Source organism: Staurois parvus, unplaced genomic scaffold, assembly GCF_062004578.1.
Source record: "Staurois parvus isolate SC_StPar_1 unplaced genomic scaffold, SC_StPar_1.0 ptg000727l, whole genome shotgun sequence".
NCBI lineage: Eukaryota > Metazoa > Chordata > Amphibia > Anura > Ranidae > Staurois > Staurois parvus.
The window spans coordinates 461,285-478,308 of record NW_028318523.1 but is presented as its reverse complement, the minus strand read 5'-3'; the positions used below and the strand labels follow the sequence as shown (position 1 = coordinate 478,308).

The 17,024-nt window shown below is 43.8% G+C and overlaps 1 protein-coding gene across 1 annotated transcript; it reads right to left on the bottom strand.

Annotated features, from left to right (window-relative positions):
• Nucleotides 1-4,740: 4,740 nt before the first annotated feature.
• LOC149445319 (calmodulin-like) lies at nt 4,741-16,874 on the bottom strand. The gene is made up of 4 exons (XM_089653901.1): nt 16,853-16,874; nt 14,893-14,993; nt 9,681-9,816; nt 4,741-4,769 (listed from the first exon to the last, which is right to left on the bottom strand). Exons 1-4 carry the CDS (start codon nt 16,872-16,874, stop codon nt 4,741-4,743), a joined length of 288 nt encoding a protein of 95 aa, XP_089510027.1.
• Between the last annotated feature and the right edge of the window lie 150 nt (nt 16,875-17,024).

Sequence of the window (17,024 nt, the reverse complement as noted above, 5' to 3'; positions counted from 1 at the left end):
AATGGATACTTACAATGGGCTGTGCTAGGTACTGCATCTCACAATGAGGTCAAGATTAGTAGAAGATCAATGGATGTTACAAAATTCCTCTACACTTTCATTTGGATGAATGTTAGTACATGATATACTGTACATCAGAGGGACCAAGCAAAGTTCCGTTACACTCCATTTTGGAGTAATGACCTTTAACCCCTACACGTGGATCGTGGAAACAGGTCCTGTACAGTGGGGATCGAAAGTTTGGGCACCCCAGCTAAAAATTTGTATTAATGTGCATAAAGAAGCCAATGATGATTTTCAGTTTCAGTTTTCTAGACAACTGCTTAGAAGAACCCATGGTGCTGATTGTTGGGGCAAGGTCAGATGAGTCTGGGCATTTAAAACCTTTGAGATTGACATCACCTGGTCTTCCCAGATGATGATTGAGAACAATCCATGACACTGGCAGGTCTCAGCTTGGCAAAGGGGGCAGTGCATGCTATAAATTTTGCAGGGTGCCCAAACTTTTGCAGACGCCATTTTTTTGTTTTCTGTTATTTTGAAAGTGTAAATGATGGAAATAAAATCTAACTTTTGTTGACATATTATAAGAATGTCTAATCTGTAATTTGATGCCTTTTGGAGATTTTTCCATCTTTCCTTGGCTTCTTTATGCACATTAATACAATTTTTTAGCTGGGGTGCCCAAACTTTCGATCCCCACTGTAAGTGTACCGTGTCACCCAAGGCCAATAGGAGGTGCCCTAGATCATGTGGTACTGTGATTGGTAATGATGTTATTGATTAGTGATAACCACTGTGGAGACATCATTGGGAGCCAATCCTACTGGCTCAAGATCACTGGTAATTGACTGTGAGCTGATGGTGACAGCTCAATCACTCTTCGGGGGGTGTCGACTTAGCATGCCCGCAGAATAATGCAGCAACAAATATATATGTGACGTGTGGATGCAAAGATCCACCCACCATTCTGCTATGTGTAAGCTGCCATAAAGGGGTTAAATACACTCTGTAAGTGTCCATCCACTGATGCCCAACTTGTGGCCCTTTGATACTTGTTGTGTGGACCTCAAATTGCAACAGTCAAAAGAATGAGTAGAATTACCGGTTTGTAAAGAGGCTGTTATGGCAGTGATCCCTAATAATCTTAAGTACCATGCCCTTAGTCTCATACTGTCTCCAGCAACATGTCTTCAGTTTCCAAATACATCTTTAGCACATCCACAGTCTTTAAATATCTACTGATGGATGTTGTCCACTGTCTCTTACAGTCTTAGCACTGCATATCATTGATAGCACTGCATATACACAGTATGTGTGGCTCCTTGATAATATCAGGGGCCACAGCTGAGGTCCCCACACCTCGTTAATTGATCAACAGGCTCCAGAGCAACAATACAGGAACCTGATGGTCCATGCATAGAGATGCACATAACCTTATTCTGACCCAGGCGCGGACTGACAACTCATGGGGCCCCCGGGCAATAGGGGATCATGGGGCCCCTGTATCCTTGCCCAAACTCAAAAAAGCCTAGGAAAAAGGTTCCAGGGGCATCTCATGGGGCCCCCTACTGACCCCGGGCCCCTCGGGCAGTTCCCGAGTTTCCAAATGGTCAGTCCGCCCCTGTTCTGACCACACATTCATGTACAGTTTTCTTTTGGATATACCAACAACAGCATTGTCCAAGACTGATTTGATACAAATTGAATGGAAAGTTCAGGTAGATCCTCATATTACCTTGTTATGGTAAATCTAAAAGGGATTGTACAATGAGGCTGAAGTGTGTATGGTGAGCTTACGATGCACCCTTTTGCAATCCGGGTGCTCAGATTCTGGTGATGCTTTTAAACAGCAGGTTTTGGCATCTTCTAGTAGTGTAAAGTGTTGTTCCTGCACTTTGCAGGTTCCTGTTGGTCAATTACTATAAGTGGACTTATTGTACTGGTAGCCTACTAAAGCCTTGCACCATAGACCTCGGCATCAGTGAACAGGACTACAGATCCACCAATTAGTTGGAATTCAGCAGAGGGATGTATTTATTGGAGAGGGAGTACGAGGGGGAAACAACTGGATCCAACTTAGCAAAAAGTACTGATATTCTTTAACCCCTTCACTGCCACCAACATAAGGCATACAGTGGAACAGAATCACTTGCCAGGTAAGTGGGCTAGATTCCCCCTTCTGCCATAAGCTCATGATCACCTCAGTTTCTTTCTCTCATTCAGCTAATGTAACCCCAGTGTGGATGAAGAGGGGCAAGGGAAGGCCAAACAAGGACATCCTCAAATGCCCGATGAACTCCTCGTTAAGTCTTCAGTTGTTAGGATGCCAGAAGCTGGCCTACACAGTGTCCATGGTTGTAATGCTGCAAAAAATTCTGTGGCCTTGGCAACCTGGTTGAAAAAGGATGCTTTACAACATCCGGCATACACATTTCCCTGCAATGTTTGGGTGAATGAAATGGACACCTGTATCCAAAGCTTCACTCTAGAAAACCTGTTTTTATGATTAATAGTATAAGACTGGGTACTGGAACATAAATCCCAAAAATGTTAATACAGGAAGCTGAGAACTAATGGAGGCAGGGTGTACCAATTTGTAGCTTATTGCAGTGTTCTCCTCTTTTATTTTTTAAATTAAAGCATTATTTTTCACATAATCAGTTTTACAAAAATCAAGGTTTATAAGTTTTCGAAACATTCTTCTGTTTTACGTTTTCAAGAGATGAGTAAATTGAGCAAGGCACTTTGCAAGTACTTCATCGTACACCCATGACACTCAACAAAGTTTATTCAGCCAGCACAAACAATGTCCTTCCCTACAGACCACCCCACTTATGCATTTCACTCTTGGGTAAGCCATAGATGATGCATTTTTTTAGTCAACCAGGAGGGTTGAACAAAAGAAAAATTATTTATTCCCCCATCAACATCTCGGTGTTGTTGGGAAAGTTCTTCCCGTGAAGCTATTGTATTCTGACAGCAGGGAGAGTTTCCCACCATCAGAATACGATGATCAGTGTTGCCAGCTATAGCTGGTGGCAGAGATCAGGCCAAAAACCTCAACAGGGCTGAGAGATTGACATTTGTACAACCACCCTGCCCATACCCTGAACCAGTTATGGCCAGCCTTATTGGGTTAATCAAAGATTAAGTCTGTAAGGGTGAAATTACAACATCACATCAGTGTGGGACTAGAAGGTGATGGCAGAAATGAGTGTAGAAAGGCTTCCTCTAATCTGCACCTGGTTTGATGGGCAGTGTAGACAGAGGGTGTAGACAGGCTTCCTCTAATCTGCAGCTGGTTTGACGGGCAGTGTAGACAGGGAGTGTAGACAGCTTCCTCTTATCTCCACCTGTTTTGCCTCACACTTGACAGACAGGCTGACTCTTGAGTTCCAGTGAAACACCATAGTTTCTGCTGGTGAAAGGCTGCGTTCCAGGCTGGATGGGCAACAGCTGGAGCATCTCCCTATCACTGATGACCTTGTCTTCAGGTCCTGACACCAAGATGGACACTGCATCGTGATCAACCTCAGGGGCCCCTGTAACTGGACTTTGCTTCAACATTCATCTGGAAGTATCTCTATTAACCCCCCTGGCGGTATTCCCGAGTGTAGCTCGGGGTTAACTTTCAGTACCAGAAGCGGTAACCATGAGCTACACTCGGGAATACCTTGCAGCGCTGCTCCGGGATCTCTTCTTCACTTACCTTGTCCTGCACTCCTGTGATGTCCCCCCTGCAGTGTCCCCGGCCATCTCCTCCGGCCGATGCCGGCATCCGTCTTCCAGGTTTGTTCCCTGCGAGCAACGGGACGTACGGGGGATGGAACCGGTGGGAAATTCAAAAATTTTAAAATGTGACATTCACTCAATACACTAAAATCTGATAGTATAACATTCCTGTATCAAACCATTTCACATACATTTTGTCCCGAGTGCTTTGTCTTGTGCCCTGCCGCATTTTTACTGTTTTTTCTGCCTGGAAACTGAGAAACGTCCATGGCGTCCAAAAAGCGTCCCTTTAGGTCAAAAGTGGTTTTAGACCGGCTAGAGAACAGCGACAGTAAATTAGAACCACTTGCAGAATTGAGTGATAATGATTCGTGGGGAAACTTGTCATCAGACACTGAAAATGATTTTGCAACTAAGATCAGTGATGTGCGAACTTGGCGCTCTATTTCAAATTTCAGTGTTATTGGTTTGATTATATTATTGAATTAAATTTATTATTATTATATGATTATTGTTTATGATTATTTATTATATTATAATTTATGATTTCGTGTTTCAAATTTATTCATACCCGGAATGTTTACTAGACTCTTGTTCGGACAGATTTCAGTGAGTTATTCCTAAGAATTACAGGCCTACAATAAAAAAAACAACATATTTCCATGCAAAAAATGTACCACTTTGAGCACAGAAATACTGACATAAACAGACTGCTAGGGAGGTTAATAACTATATATATACTTGGGTATATGTGCACAATGCCACCAGGATTCTTGTGGGGCCCCTTTGGTGATAATATCTGTTTGAACATTGGATGCATGTACTATTATTAATCATTTCTTATATACAGATTGTATTATTAATGTACAGCGCTGAGCGAACTATTGGCGCTTTATAAATACTGTGTAATAAGAGGGAATATTTTGCAGATAAGTTACAGATAAGTTACAAAGAAAGGCAACTAAACATATTTGTACAAGAAATGTAACGCATTCTGTACAGTTTTCACATCGCCGTCCTCATTTGTACAAAATCTGCAAAGAGAAACATACAGAAGTTAGTCAATGTGTCAAATCAGCAACTATTCAAAGGAGTTCTTTGACTAGCCAATATTACAGAGTAACTCCACTTTTGTTGAGAAATAAAACAATCCCCTCTGGGTGATCAATCAACATTACAAGGATTTCAACAAACTCCGTGGCAGATCCCTACTTGATTCTCCTCTGAAGGAATAGATGTTTGTTCTTCTATGTCATTTGGGTACAGACCATCAGTGGGAGAGACTTTTTCATTTTTGATCAGCTGATGCACTTGCAGGGCTCTAATGAGGAAAGTTGCGGGGCCTGCATAAGTTTAGAAGTGATGAAACTTTTAGGAGCATCTCACCAAATACATTTTGTTGCAGAAGATGCCTAAAATATGACTTAGGGCAGACTTCTGGAAAAATCAGTCAATTTTCTGGGGAATAGTGATGGGCTTGATATTCGAGTTGAATGTAAGTTCGACTCTAACTTCAGTCGCTTGTGTGTTCGGCAAACACACAAACGGTAAGGGCGTTCGGAAGGCTGTTCGCCCGCCACCCCCCACAATGCACTATGCTCTCACGGTGCATTGTGATTGGCCAAACCAATGCACCTGACCACAGGTCAGGTACAATGCTTTGGCCAATCACAGCACAATGTACTGTGAGAGTCATGATTGGCTAAAGTCATGGTGACTTTGGCCAATCATGGCTCACGGATAAGTTCACGCCCCATACTATATAAGGCTGCTTACACAGTGTGCTGCTCCAGTTTAGTGGATAGTTAGTGGTGTGTTAGGAGTGTAGTTCACTGTGAAGAGCAGTGCAGTGGTGTCAGTGAAGTGTTAGTGTGCTTTACAGCACTTCTTAATCACTGCTGTTCCCATTTTTTTTCTTTGTAACTTTTTTTAAATATTTTTTTTTTATTTTTGCATCATCGGGTTCTGTTGCTACATCATTAGTGTTCCCCCTTCTGTGTCACAATTTAATTAAATTTAATTTTTTTCACCACAGCAGCTGTAAAAATATTTAGGGCATAATTGCTGTTCCCCCTTCTGCATCACAGGTGTTCCTCCTGCATCAGCAGTGGTTCCCTTTTTTTTTTTTTAGCTTTCTGAATTTTTTTTTTCCAGCAGTGGCAAAAAAGATTTCTCCATAATTGCTGTTCCTCCTTCTGAGTTGCATGTGTTCTTCCTTCTGAATCACCAGTGTTTTTTTTTTTTTTTGGGGGGGGGGGTCTTAATTTTTTTACATTTGGTTTATTTTAATTTTTTTTTTACAGCAGCAGCAATTTTTATTTTTTTATATCTATATAATTGCTGTACCCCTTATTTTCTTTATTGAAAAAAACACAGCAATAAAATGGTTTATAGTGCACCAAGCACAAATGTGTTGCACCCAAGCACCAAATTCCCATCCCAAACTCTAAAATAAAGCATTTCAAAAACCCCCCGAAAAAATCGCCATCATGTCCAAAGGGCCAACAAGGAGAGGCAGACATTCACAGGCAGCTAAAAGTGGGCAAGTAGCCTCTGTGTCCATAGTGAAAAGTGGTTGTGGACATGGTGCATCTTCTGCAGGCACGCTTGTCCTTTTTTTCCGATGCTGGCCGTGTTATTCAGCTACAACATGCAGAATAGGTGGTGGAGTGGATAACTAAGCCATCCTCATCCTCTATCACCCACGCTGACATTAGTTCGCCTTCCATCGCAGCTGCCAAAGGGGCCTATTCCACGGGCTCTTTGTCCACAGCTACTCTTTCCGTAGCCCCATCATCATGCATGGAGGAGTCACTTGAATTATTCAAACATAATGTCAGTTACATGCTGTGCAATTTCAATGCTCCATTGTTGGTTCTGCACCAAATTTTGCACTCTACAGGTTTGGTAAATGAGCCCCAGTTTCTTTTCCTTTTTGCAAGTGCATTTTTATAATAACATCCTCAAATGTTAGGCAACAGGTATGACCGTGGGCAGCTGACGGGTTGATCAGGAACACAGCCCTGCACAGAGTCGTTCCCCCCCAGCCTCCGCCGCTCCCCTCTTCACTGCAAAGCAAGAAGGATCACCGTACTGGAGAGGTGGTAGGGGCAGGAGCTGCTGGAGTTAACTTTGATTGGTTGCTGGGCAGTCCTTGCAACCAATTACCAGCTTGTTAATGTAGAAAGTCAACTCTGACAGCTCCCGCCCTCTATCCAGTACTGTCATACTTTCTGCTCTCCACTCTGCTATACAATAATGTACTGGTATGAAGGAGACATAGGACACTACAGTGGAGGGGAGGGGTGTGTGGAGGGGACAGAAGACATTGCATTGGGGGGGGGGACACTACAGTGGGGGGGTTATAAAGGGAACAGAGGACACTGCAGTTGGGGGGGTGTAAAAGGGGACAGAAAACACTGCTTTGGGGGGGAGCAGGACACTGCTATAAGGGCAGGGGACCCTACTGTGGGGTGGAGGGGGGCAGAGGACATGGCTATGGGGGGTAGATGACACCATAGTGGAGGGGGGGGATGTGAAGGGGGACAGGATACTGCTATGGGGAGGCAGAGGTCATTACTGTGGGGGAGGAGTGGAGGGAAACTGCTGCAGGGAGGAGGGCAGAGGACACTACTGTAAGGGGGATGATGTGAAGGGGAACAGAGGACACTAGTGGGGGGGGGGGACACAGGACACTATGCTATGTTTTTATTGGGGGCTTAATAGTTATTTTTTTAAAGGGTGCCCTCCCCTTCCCCTGGGGATCTTTGATTTCCTCCATGTTGTCCAGGTAGATCTCAACCTCTGAAAGGTTATCTACTCCTGCTTTAGGGACTGCCACCAACTTCCAACAACTAAAATTTGATTTCAAACAAAGCCTCATTGGCCTCTAGCTGCAGGCAACGTGGAACAAATCATCCTCACCATTGCAGCAGCAAGTCCAAGCTCTACCCACCAACTAATGCAAATTTTAATATGCAATAAAGCGCTCTTCAACCCAAAGGCAATCATTATAACGCAGCTTACCAATTTTTAGATGTGGTGTTCTCCTTTTCATGTTCTTTTTTATTTTCAAGTAGGATTTTCACCGGACCAATCAATCCTGCAGATGTTACAGTTAGGACATCTGTTGAGACAAACCATTTAACCAATGTTGAGACAAACCATTTAACACTTACAGGGGTACTTACAATAATCAGCTTTTATTTATTCATGTAATTTTTTTTTCCCCAAAAGAAAAAAAGGTGTTATTAACTGCTTAAAAAGTGTTAGGGCTGGTTCACACCAGATGCAGTCCTATGCATTTTTTCCTGCATCAAAAATGCATGCACAATGTTTTCCATGTATTCCAATGTCTCTAGTTCACACCAGTGCAGTCAGTTCTAGCGCAGTTCCAATGCAGAAAAGAAAAGTAGAACATACTGCATTTTTTGTACACAGAACTGTACAGGAATATAGCAAAACGTATAAAAAATGCACCGGAAAGGAATGTGGTGTGAACTGTAGGCAAAAATGCATCCGAAACGCATCCGGAGTGTGTTTTTGTGGTGTGAACTGGCCCTTAGAGTTTGACTTCAGTTTAGTACATCTAAATCTGCTAGTACATCTTACACTCCCTCCCCCCAGATTAACAGTGCTCCTGTGTCTGTTGCACCTTCATCTAGAGAGTAGGTACTGTAATACAGAAGTGTGTTACTGGCCATATCACCAAAAGAAAACAGAGGGAAAAAAGCCTAAAGAGAAAACTAATATAGTCATTACATCTAACGATTGGTAAACTGCAATATATTAAATTTTTTATTTTGGGTTTAATACCACTTCAAGTGCATCTATGGCCAGGGTATGGACATTCCAGCATTTACGGATTCCCAACAAGCACGTAACAAATTCCCACTAACCTTTGCAGCTGTAGGCATTGTGGAACAATCATCAAATTAACAGCAGAAGTACTACATTGTTTTGCATCCCCAGCAGCTTTGCATGGCCTTCTGAACCCTCAGCCTTCTGTGCTAGCATTAGAGAGCAAAATGCTGCAAAATCACTGCTGAAACCAGTAGTTGCTGGAGGGGACACAGAGCTGGCTTAGACAATGTGAACTTTGAGGATTTGCGCCATAGTGTATGTAGCTCAGGGGTGGACTGACCATTTGGAAACTCGGGCACTGCCCGAGGGCCGGGGGTCAGTAGGGGGCCCCATGAGATGCCCCTGGTACCTTTTTCATAGGCTTTTTTTTTAGTTTGGGCAAGGACACAGGGGCCCCATGATCCCCTATTGCCCGGGGGCCCCATGAGTTGTCAGTCCGCCCCTGATGTAGCTTCATGTGCTCTAAGTGTCAGGAGCTACAGTACTTGAATGGATGAAAGGGGGCCACACCATAGTACATTGGTATGTATGGTCTATCCTGTAGTAGTAACCAGTGGGAACTGACTGGATTCTATAGTCAGCCCAACTAAATCCCCCCCCCAAAAAAAAAAACAGAATCAAGATGACTGCTACATTTGGCTGGAGAGGCACTTAAGACTTCAGTTAGCTTCCAGGTTTTACTGCCAAAGCTGAAATTAGAAGCTGATTGGCTACCATGCACAGCTGCACCAGATTCTGAGTGCACAGTTTTAGTAAATCTCCCCTAACCTGTCCGGGGAGCATCAGAGGTCCTAATGCATGATTACATATGAACAGCTGCAAAGCAGGCCACTGATCTGGACAGGGTACAAATCTGGCTGTGCTCACACAATGCAGTTGATTTACTAAAGTCAAACAGACTGTGCACTTTGCAAATGCAGTTGCACTCTGTAAATCTCCTCCATAATGTGCATCGTAATAGTTTCCCTGTTGGTAACAACTACATATTTGCAAGCACCAGCCTGTGTGAATGAGGCCCAACTTCCCAATACATATGTAACAAAGCCCACTTGGGGTCAAAGACTGATCACAAACCAACCTACCTTCATAATGTATGTGATCATCTCCATCAATACCTGCTTCCTGCATTTTTTCATCAGCCTCTTCATCTGTTAACTTCTCAGCAAAATCTGACATAATTTGATTGAGTTCACCAGCACTAAGGTATCCATTATCGTCCTAGAAACAGAAATCAGGTTAAGGTTGTAGAGGACTTTGCAAACTGAAGGACAGCACAAGTCTGCCTTCCGTATCAATGCACCTGTGGAGTTTATTCACTAAAGGCAAATAGACTGAGCACTTTGCAAGTGCAGATGCTCAGGAGCTTGGTAAATGAGGGGTAGCTCTGCTGACTTCCATCATCCAATGATGTCCAAGCCAAAATGCTCTTTTATTTCCTTGCATGTGATTGGGTATTCTTTGCAAGGTGAAGCTTTACCTCATTTACTAAGCTCTGGAGCAACTGCATTTGCAGAGTTGTAAGGAGGTGCTTCCAAAGGGTTACATTTTTTTATTTTGTGGACTCTGCTTTGGTCAACTGTGTTATTTGCATAAACTAATTGCTACAATGTAGATGTGTGTGCTGTGTCCTTAGGATGATCTGCTAGGTTGGTTGATCAAAGACGTAAGGGTTAACACTGCTGAGTAAGTTTTCCCCGCTCTTTCCCAGGAGGTTCGCCCCCTACAGGTCATACCATATAAATAGGGGCTTTTTAGTGCCCCATAAGGGAGAGGTTGGGGAAAGACTGCCAAGATGTAGCCATTAATCTGTTGGTCTGAAGCCCCATTGGGCTTCCCTACGGGGCCTGGAACCCAAGGGCTCACATGGATTTGTTGCTACCAGTTATAGCCTTACTGCTTTTTGTAGATTACTGCCTAAATGGCCTTTAAGGGATTATTTGCGGCCTCTGTGGATTTACTGCCTAAATGGATTCTTGTCTTGAAAAGATTGCTTATGGACTTTGCTGCTAACTCAGGTATGGCTACCTCATGGGCACTTAGAGAACTCTGTACAGGAAAATGTGTGGAAGATGTCCATGAGAACTGTTTGTTGCCTTTAACTACTTTAGGAAAAGAGCTTTGTTGTTCATCTAAAAGGCCTGGTCTGAAGTCTCTCAAAAGGGGTGCATGCATGCAGGGGCGGACTGACCATTTGGAAACTCGGGCACTGCCCGAGGGCCGGGGTCAGTAGGGGGGCCCATGAGATGCCCCTGGTACCTTTTTCATAGGCTTTTATGAGTTTGGGCAAGGACACAGGGGCCCCATGATCCCCTATTGCCCAGGGGTCCCATGAGTTGTCAGTCCGCCCCTGCATGCATGGCATACCAAAGAACAAGGCTTACATTAGGCATAGCTGGTTATAGAAGATACAGGACACAGTCTAATGAGCAAAAGCTGTCCAAGAAGTGGCTATATTGCCATTGCTAGGGACTAACCTATTTATGTCACCTGCTAAAGCAATCAACGAGCCAGGAGATGGGTGACATGGCAAGGGGTGTTATGCTTAGCCCCTTCACTAGCATCTGGGGACCCTTATCTGGAACTGACCTTGTGGTACAGGATGCCTAGAGACCTAGCCTGGAGTCACAGAGAGAGAGAGATGTAGAGGGACTTCGGGAAGAAGTGCCCCAGAAGGGAGAGGTACAGGATGCCTGGAGACCTAGCCTGGAGTCACAGAGAGAGAGAGATGTAGAGGGACTTCAGGAAGAAGTGCCGCAGAAGGGAGAGGTACAGGATGCCTAGGGACCTAGCCTGGAGTCACAGAGAGAGAGAGAGAGAGAGAGAGATGTTGAGAGCCTTCAGGAACAAGTGCCCCAGAAGGGAGAGGTACAGGATGCCTAGGGACCTAGCCTGGAGTCACAGAGAGAGAGAGAGAGAGAGAGAGAGATGTTGAGAGCCTTCAGGAAGAAGTGCCCCAGAAGGGAAAGGTACAGGATGCCTAGGGACCTAGCCTGGAGTCACAGAGAGAGAGAGATGTTGAGAGCCTTCAGGAAGAAGTGCCCCAGAAGGGAAAGGTACACAATGCCTAGGGACCTACCCTGGAGTCACAGAGAGAGAGAGAGAGAGAGAGAGAGAGAGAGAGAGAGAGATGTAGAGGGCCTTCGGGAAGAAGTGCCCCAGAAGGGAGATGTACAGGATGCCTAGGGACCTGGAGTCACCAGAGAGAGAGAGAGATGTAGAGGGCCTTCGGGAAGAAGTGCCCCAGAAGGGAGAGGTACAGAATGCCTAGGGACCTAGCCTGGAGTCAGAGAGAGAGAGATGTAGAGGGCCTTCGGGAAGAGAACAAGCATAGCGTATGGTAAGTGTATTTCCTGTATCCAGTAGCAACAGTTGGACCAGTCACTGGGAGTGAGGTGACAAGACTTACTGAGTTGGTGGAGACCGGTACATGCTCCATGAAATGCTGCACACCTGGGGAAGTGGTGTTCGCTAATAGAAGTTGTGTCTGAAAAGCATAGTCACTCACCATCCACTTTATTAGGTACACCTTGCTAGTGCCAAGAAAATCTCCCCCACACCATGACACCACCACCACTAGCCTGACCCATTGATACAAGGCAGGATGGATCCATGCTTTCATGTTGTTTATACCAAATTGTGACCCTACGATCTGAATACTTTAAAGTCACGTAAATCCCCTTTCTTCCCCATTCTGATGTTCGGTTTGAACCAGGGGCGGACAGACAACTCATGGGGCCCCTGGGCAATAGGGGATCATGGGGCTCCTGTGTCCTTGCCCAAACTCAAAAAAAGCCTATGAAAAAGGTACCAGGGGCATTTCATGGGGCCCCCTACTGACCCCAGGCCCTCGGGCAGTGCCCGAGTTTCCAAATGGTCAGTCCGCCCCTGGTTTGAATGTCAGCAAGTCGTCTTCACCACGTCTACACACCTAAATGCATTAAGTTGCTGCCATGTGGTTGGCTGATAAGCAATTTGTGTTACCAAGCAATTGCACAGGTGTACCTTATAGTGTAGTGTTAGCAGTGTAAGAAAGTGGGCTGCAGATCATCTAAAGAGTTAACTGTGCAAGTTGCAGCTGTCTTTTGAGTCTGGAGTGTCATGGAAATTTTGTATTTACAGGTTGAACTTTAAATGTGTCATATATTAGTGTTATTCATATGTCTCTCGTGTGGCTTAATTAAAGCTCTGAAGGCTGCAATTGGGCCATGCGCATTTACAATGTATATATTACAGTACTCAGCTCAGTAATGGATGAGATGGCAGATCTGCGCTTATAGACCGGCGTGTATACCACCACGGCATTCGATGCGAATGCCGCCGGCAGTAGGCCGCGGGCCTGTATCCACATATCAGCAGCATAGTACCACATGGACTTCGTATCGCCAGGCGCCAAGCAGTGCGAACTCCGCGTGTAGGCTCATGTATATCTTACAAGCCATTACCGACCTGAACTGTATCTGGATGGATGTGTTTTAATAAAGATTGTATCGGGCCCATTCAGATACAGACTGACACTGTTTAATCTAGGGGATGCTTGTACAGAGAATAGACATACTGCTAGGAGCTGATAGGATAGGGGGAAGTTTACTCTCCTCAGAGAGCTCACCATGGGAAAGGGGGAGGGGAGAACTGGTTTCCAGTATAGATAAAAGGAAAGGCTATGCTCCAATCAGGATGTACATTCTGTGTATAGACACTCCCCATGCATTGTTCTGTGGGAGGGGATTGACCTGACTCATGTGGGGGGGCGTGTGTGTGTTTGTAATAAAACCGGAGGCTGAGAATGGAAACGGTCTCTATGTGAATTCCAACAGCAACCTGAGAGTGTCGTGTGATCATTCCTAGGTAACTGGAGCTCCATTTTCCCCACATCTCGAGATAGCTAAACCAGTTGGAGGCGCAGGAATCGTGGAGTTTAGCTGCAGTCGCGGTAAGCGAGATTCGCACAGCTTTATGGGGGATTTCTGCGCATCCAACTGCGAGTACTCACGGTAAGGAGAAATTCGTTAAAAGTGAATTTCCAAGACAGGAGTTATGCCTTAATGTTTATTTCACATGACCACAAGCTCCTGCCTAAAGTTTAGGCATCAGCGAATTAAGTTCCACAGTGTCCCCACTAGGGTACCTTGGGTCCCCACCACAAAGTGCACAGTCTATTTACCTTTAGTAAATCAACCCCATTGTGACAGATTACAAGGCTACAGCCTGAGTAAAATTCCTTCTTCGGTCGCTCTAAAGTAGCACCGACTAAATGAAACCTGACCTTGAATTTGCAGAGTGGAGATCTGCCTTTTCTTCAGTAACAGTCCTAACTTTTTAGAACTGTTGTACCTAGTTGCCCAGGACTACAGCCACACAGGTCTGTAAACCTGTCAGACTTTGCTGAAGGAGACCCAAACTGATGTGTGACTAATTGTTTCAATTTAATTGATGAATATCTGCCAATGTTTCACAATTCCCTAGAGACCCAAAAGATAAAACCCAGAAACAAATAACATTGCAAGCTTGACAATTCTTAAAATGTGGTGGCCGCACTTGTTTCTTGTAAGCCTTCCTTTATGTTGTCCTGCTGATCTGGCCATTAAGTGCAATTTTTTTGGTTTTAGGCCAAGCTGTCCAATAAAAGTGGCCTATGGATGGTTGAGACAACCCATGCTTACAATGGTCAGCTGTTATAACATTTATGTAAAATCTGTACCTCAATGGAAAAAAATTGCCATTAACTGCCTAAAAAGTGTTAGCAGGACTTCAGCTTTAATTTGTTAGTCAAGCCCATCTAAATAATTTGCTAGTTCATCTAACATTACCCTCTCCCCAGATAGACAATGCTGGTGTCCATTGCTCATCCATCCAGAGTGGAGACACCCTAAGAGATGAAGTGTGCTACTGGGTGGATCAGCATGTGAAAAAAAAGCCCCCCCCCCAAAAAAAAAAACTAATATGGCCACCACATTTAAGGATTATTAGGCTACAATTTTACATAATTTGTGGCTGAAAGGTACCACTCACAGCATTGCACTAGCACAGGGAATGTGATCTGACGTGGAGGCACATGTTCATTTTGCAAAGCTTTATGTCAAGACATTCTTCTAACCCGCTATGGCTAGAAAGGAGAACGTGGACAATGTGTTCCTAAGGACTCATTTACAAACTGAAACAAGCCTTGCCTGCACTGATTAGATTTCATTGATCAGCCAAGACTGAATCTCATGGAGCTACACGTTTCTCTACCACTTCATGAACACTTTACCTAGTTTGCATGGCACCTTCTAGCTCAGATAGGACATTACATACCTTGTCAAATTTACGGAATGCTTCTCTTATTTCCTCCTCACTGTCTTTCGTTTCCTTTGCCATTTTAGGTAAGAATTCAGGGAAGGCAATGGTTCCGTTGCCTGCTAATAGACAAGACCTGTAAGTCTTCGCTAAAACATGTACCAGAAGAAGAGCGAGCTTTGGACAATCGGAGAACCAAGTCACTGACACCAAAATCCTGTAAAGCCAAATTGGATTTAGATCCTGTAGATTTATAGTCCGAAATATTTACAGATTGATTAAGGCAGCCAATAGATTGTCACTGTCAAAACTGGTTTAGCCTGTCCCCCTTACAAAAGGTATTTGCATTATCTTATAGCAGGATTAAACCCAAAAGCAAACATTTATTGTATTGCAGCTTACCAACTGTTAGATGTGATGGCTGCATTCATTTCCCTTATTTAGGCTTTCTCTCCCCTATTTTTACCCGGAGGAAATAAGTCTGTTATTTTTCAACAGAACAAGCTGTCCTGCAAATGTAGCAGTTAGAGTTTTGAGACAAACCATTTACCACTGATAGGGGTGCTTACAATGATGAGCTCTTATTTATTCATGTAAAACCTCTATCCCCAAAAAAACTGTTGTCACTGACCGTGTAGCCATAGTGTGAGCCAGTGTTTGGCTTCAATTTGTTATACAAGTAGGGTCAACAAGTGGGTCCAAAGCACATTGTTACATTAACTGCTTGCCCGCCGCCTTATAGCAGAAATACTGCTACAGGGCGGCAGGGCTGCACAAAATCACACACACACACACACATATATATATATATACGTAATTTTGCATTTCCGGGTACCTGCGCTGCCATTGGCGGCTTCAGGTGTTGATCAACGGTTCCTAACAGGGGGGAGGGTCTATATGTAAACAATACAGATCTCTCTCCTGTCAGCTCCAGTACACTGCTTTGTATGGCTCTGCATAGCAGAGCCATACAAAGCAGCGTGGTTACACTGTAAAACAGCACGCCGTTAACCCTTTGATCATCCTAGATGTTAACCCCTTCCTGCCCAGTGCCATTAGTACAATTGCACTGCTTTTTATTAGCACTGATCACTGTATTAGTATCACTGGGGATGTAAGTGACAGTTAGTCAGTTCCCTCCCAGTGTCAGAATGCCCGCTGATCACCGGTTGCCGCCATTATTAGTATAACAAAAAAAAATTCCAGTATATACCACCATTTGTATAACTATATGTATTCTATAACTTTCAGGTAAACCAATTAATTTACACGTATTGGGATTTTTTTTTAGCAAAGACATGGAGCAAAATACATTTTGGCCTAAATTCATGATGAAATTAGATTTTTTACATTTTGTTACTGGACATGTTTAATAGCAAAAAGTAAAAAAATATAGTTTTTCTTCAATTACCCTAGGTTCACATCTATGCAGGTTGTGTTTGAGGTGTTTCTGCATTGCGTTTTGTGTTTTTGCACTTGCATTTTTGATACATTTTTGCAGCATTTTTTATGCGTTTTCATTAAAATTTTAAAAAAATTTTCTTGTTGCTGGGCAGATTTTAAATGCAAAGTGCATCAAAAGTGCATCAAAAACACACAAAAAAACACAGTAAAATGCAATACATGCTTTTCTGCAGCGTTCCCATTGAAGTCTATAGAACCAAAAACGCAACGTTTTGTGTTAAAAAAAAGTCCCTGTCCGTTTCCAAAAAATGCAGCGGGGGAAAACGCAGAGATGTGAACGTGTCCCATAGGAAATCATGTTAAATGGACTGTACTGCGTTTCTGCAAAATGCTGTAGAAAATGCTTAGGTGTGAACCCAGGGTTAGGCTTTTCTCTTCAATGGTAAGTAATTTCACAATTGTATTAACTGTTTAGTGTTTTGTATAGGGTGGTGTACTAATGGGTGGGTTTTTTCCCCGGAGTTCTTCTTTAATATTAAATGTTGGTTGCAGTAGTTCTTCTGTTCCCAATTACTTTGATAAGATTCTTGGTTCATTTCCCGGGAAGGTAATCCCCTCTGTTCACAGACGCCCTTTCTTAGATGGTGGCATTGCCAAGTATATTATCAAACCCACTCTTCCACCTAGCGAAGGTTCTGGATCTCCTATGGTTTACTGCAATTTCCTGTTCGTGGAGGGTCTTTTCT

What these genes read in the sequence shown, in the direction of transcription:
- LOC149445319 (XM_089653901.1), bottom strand. Translation starts at nt 16,874, where the DNA reads ATGAACCAAGAATCTTATCAAA. An exon ending in GAACCAAGAATCTTATCAAA is followed by an intron (nt 14,994 to 16,852) that starts GTAATTGGGAAC and finishes GTCTATTAGCAG; the next exon opens with GCAACGGAACCATTGCCTTC. An exon ending in CATTCCGTAAATTTGACAAG is followed by an intron (nt 9,817 to 14,892) that starts GTATGTAATGTC and finishes TTCTGTTTCTAG; the next exon opens with GACGATAATGGATACCTTAG.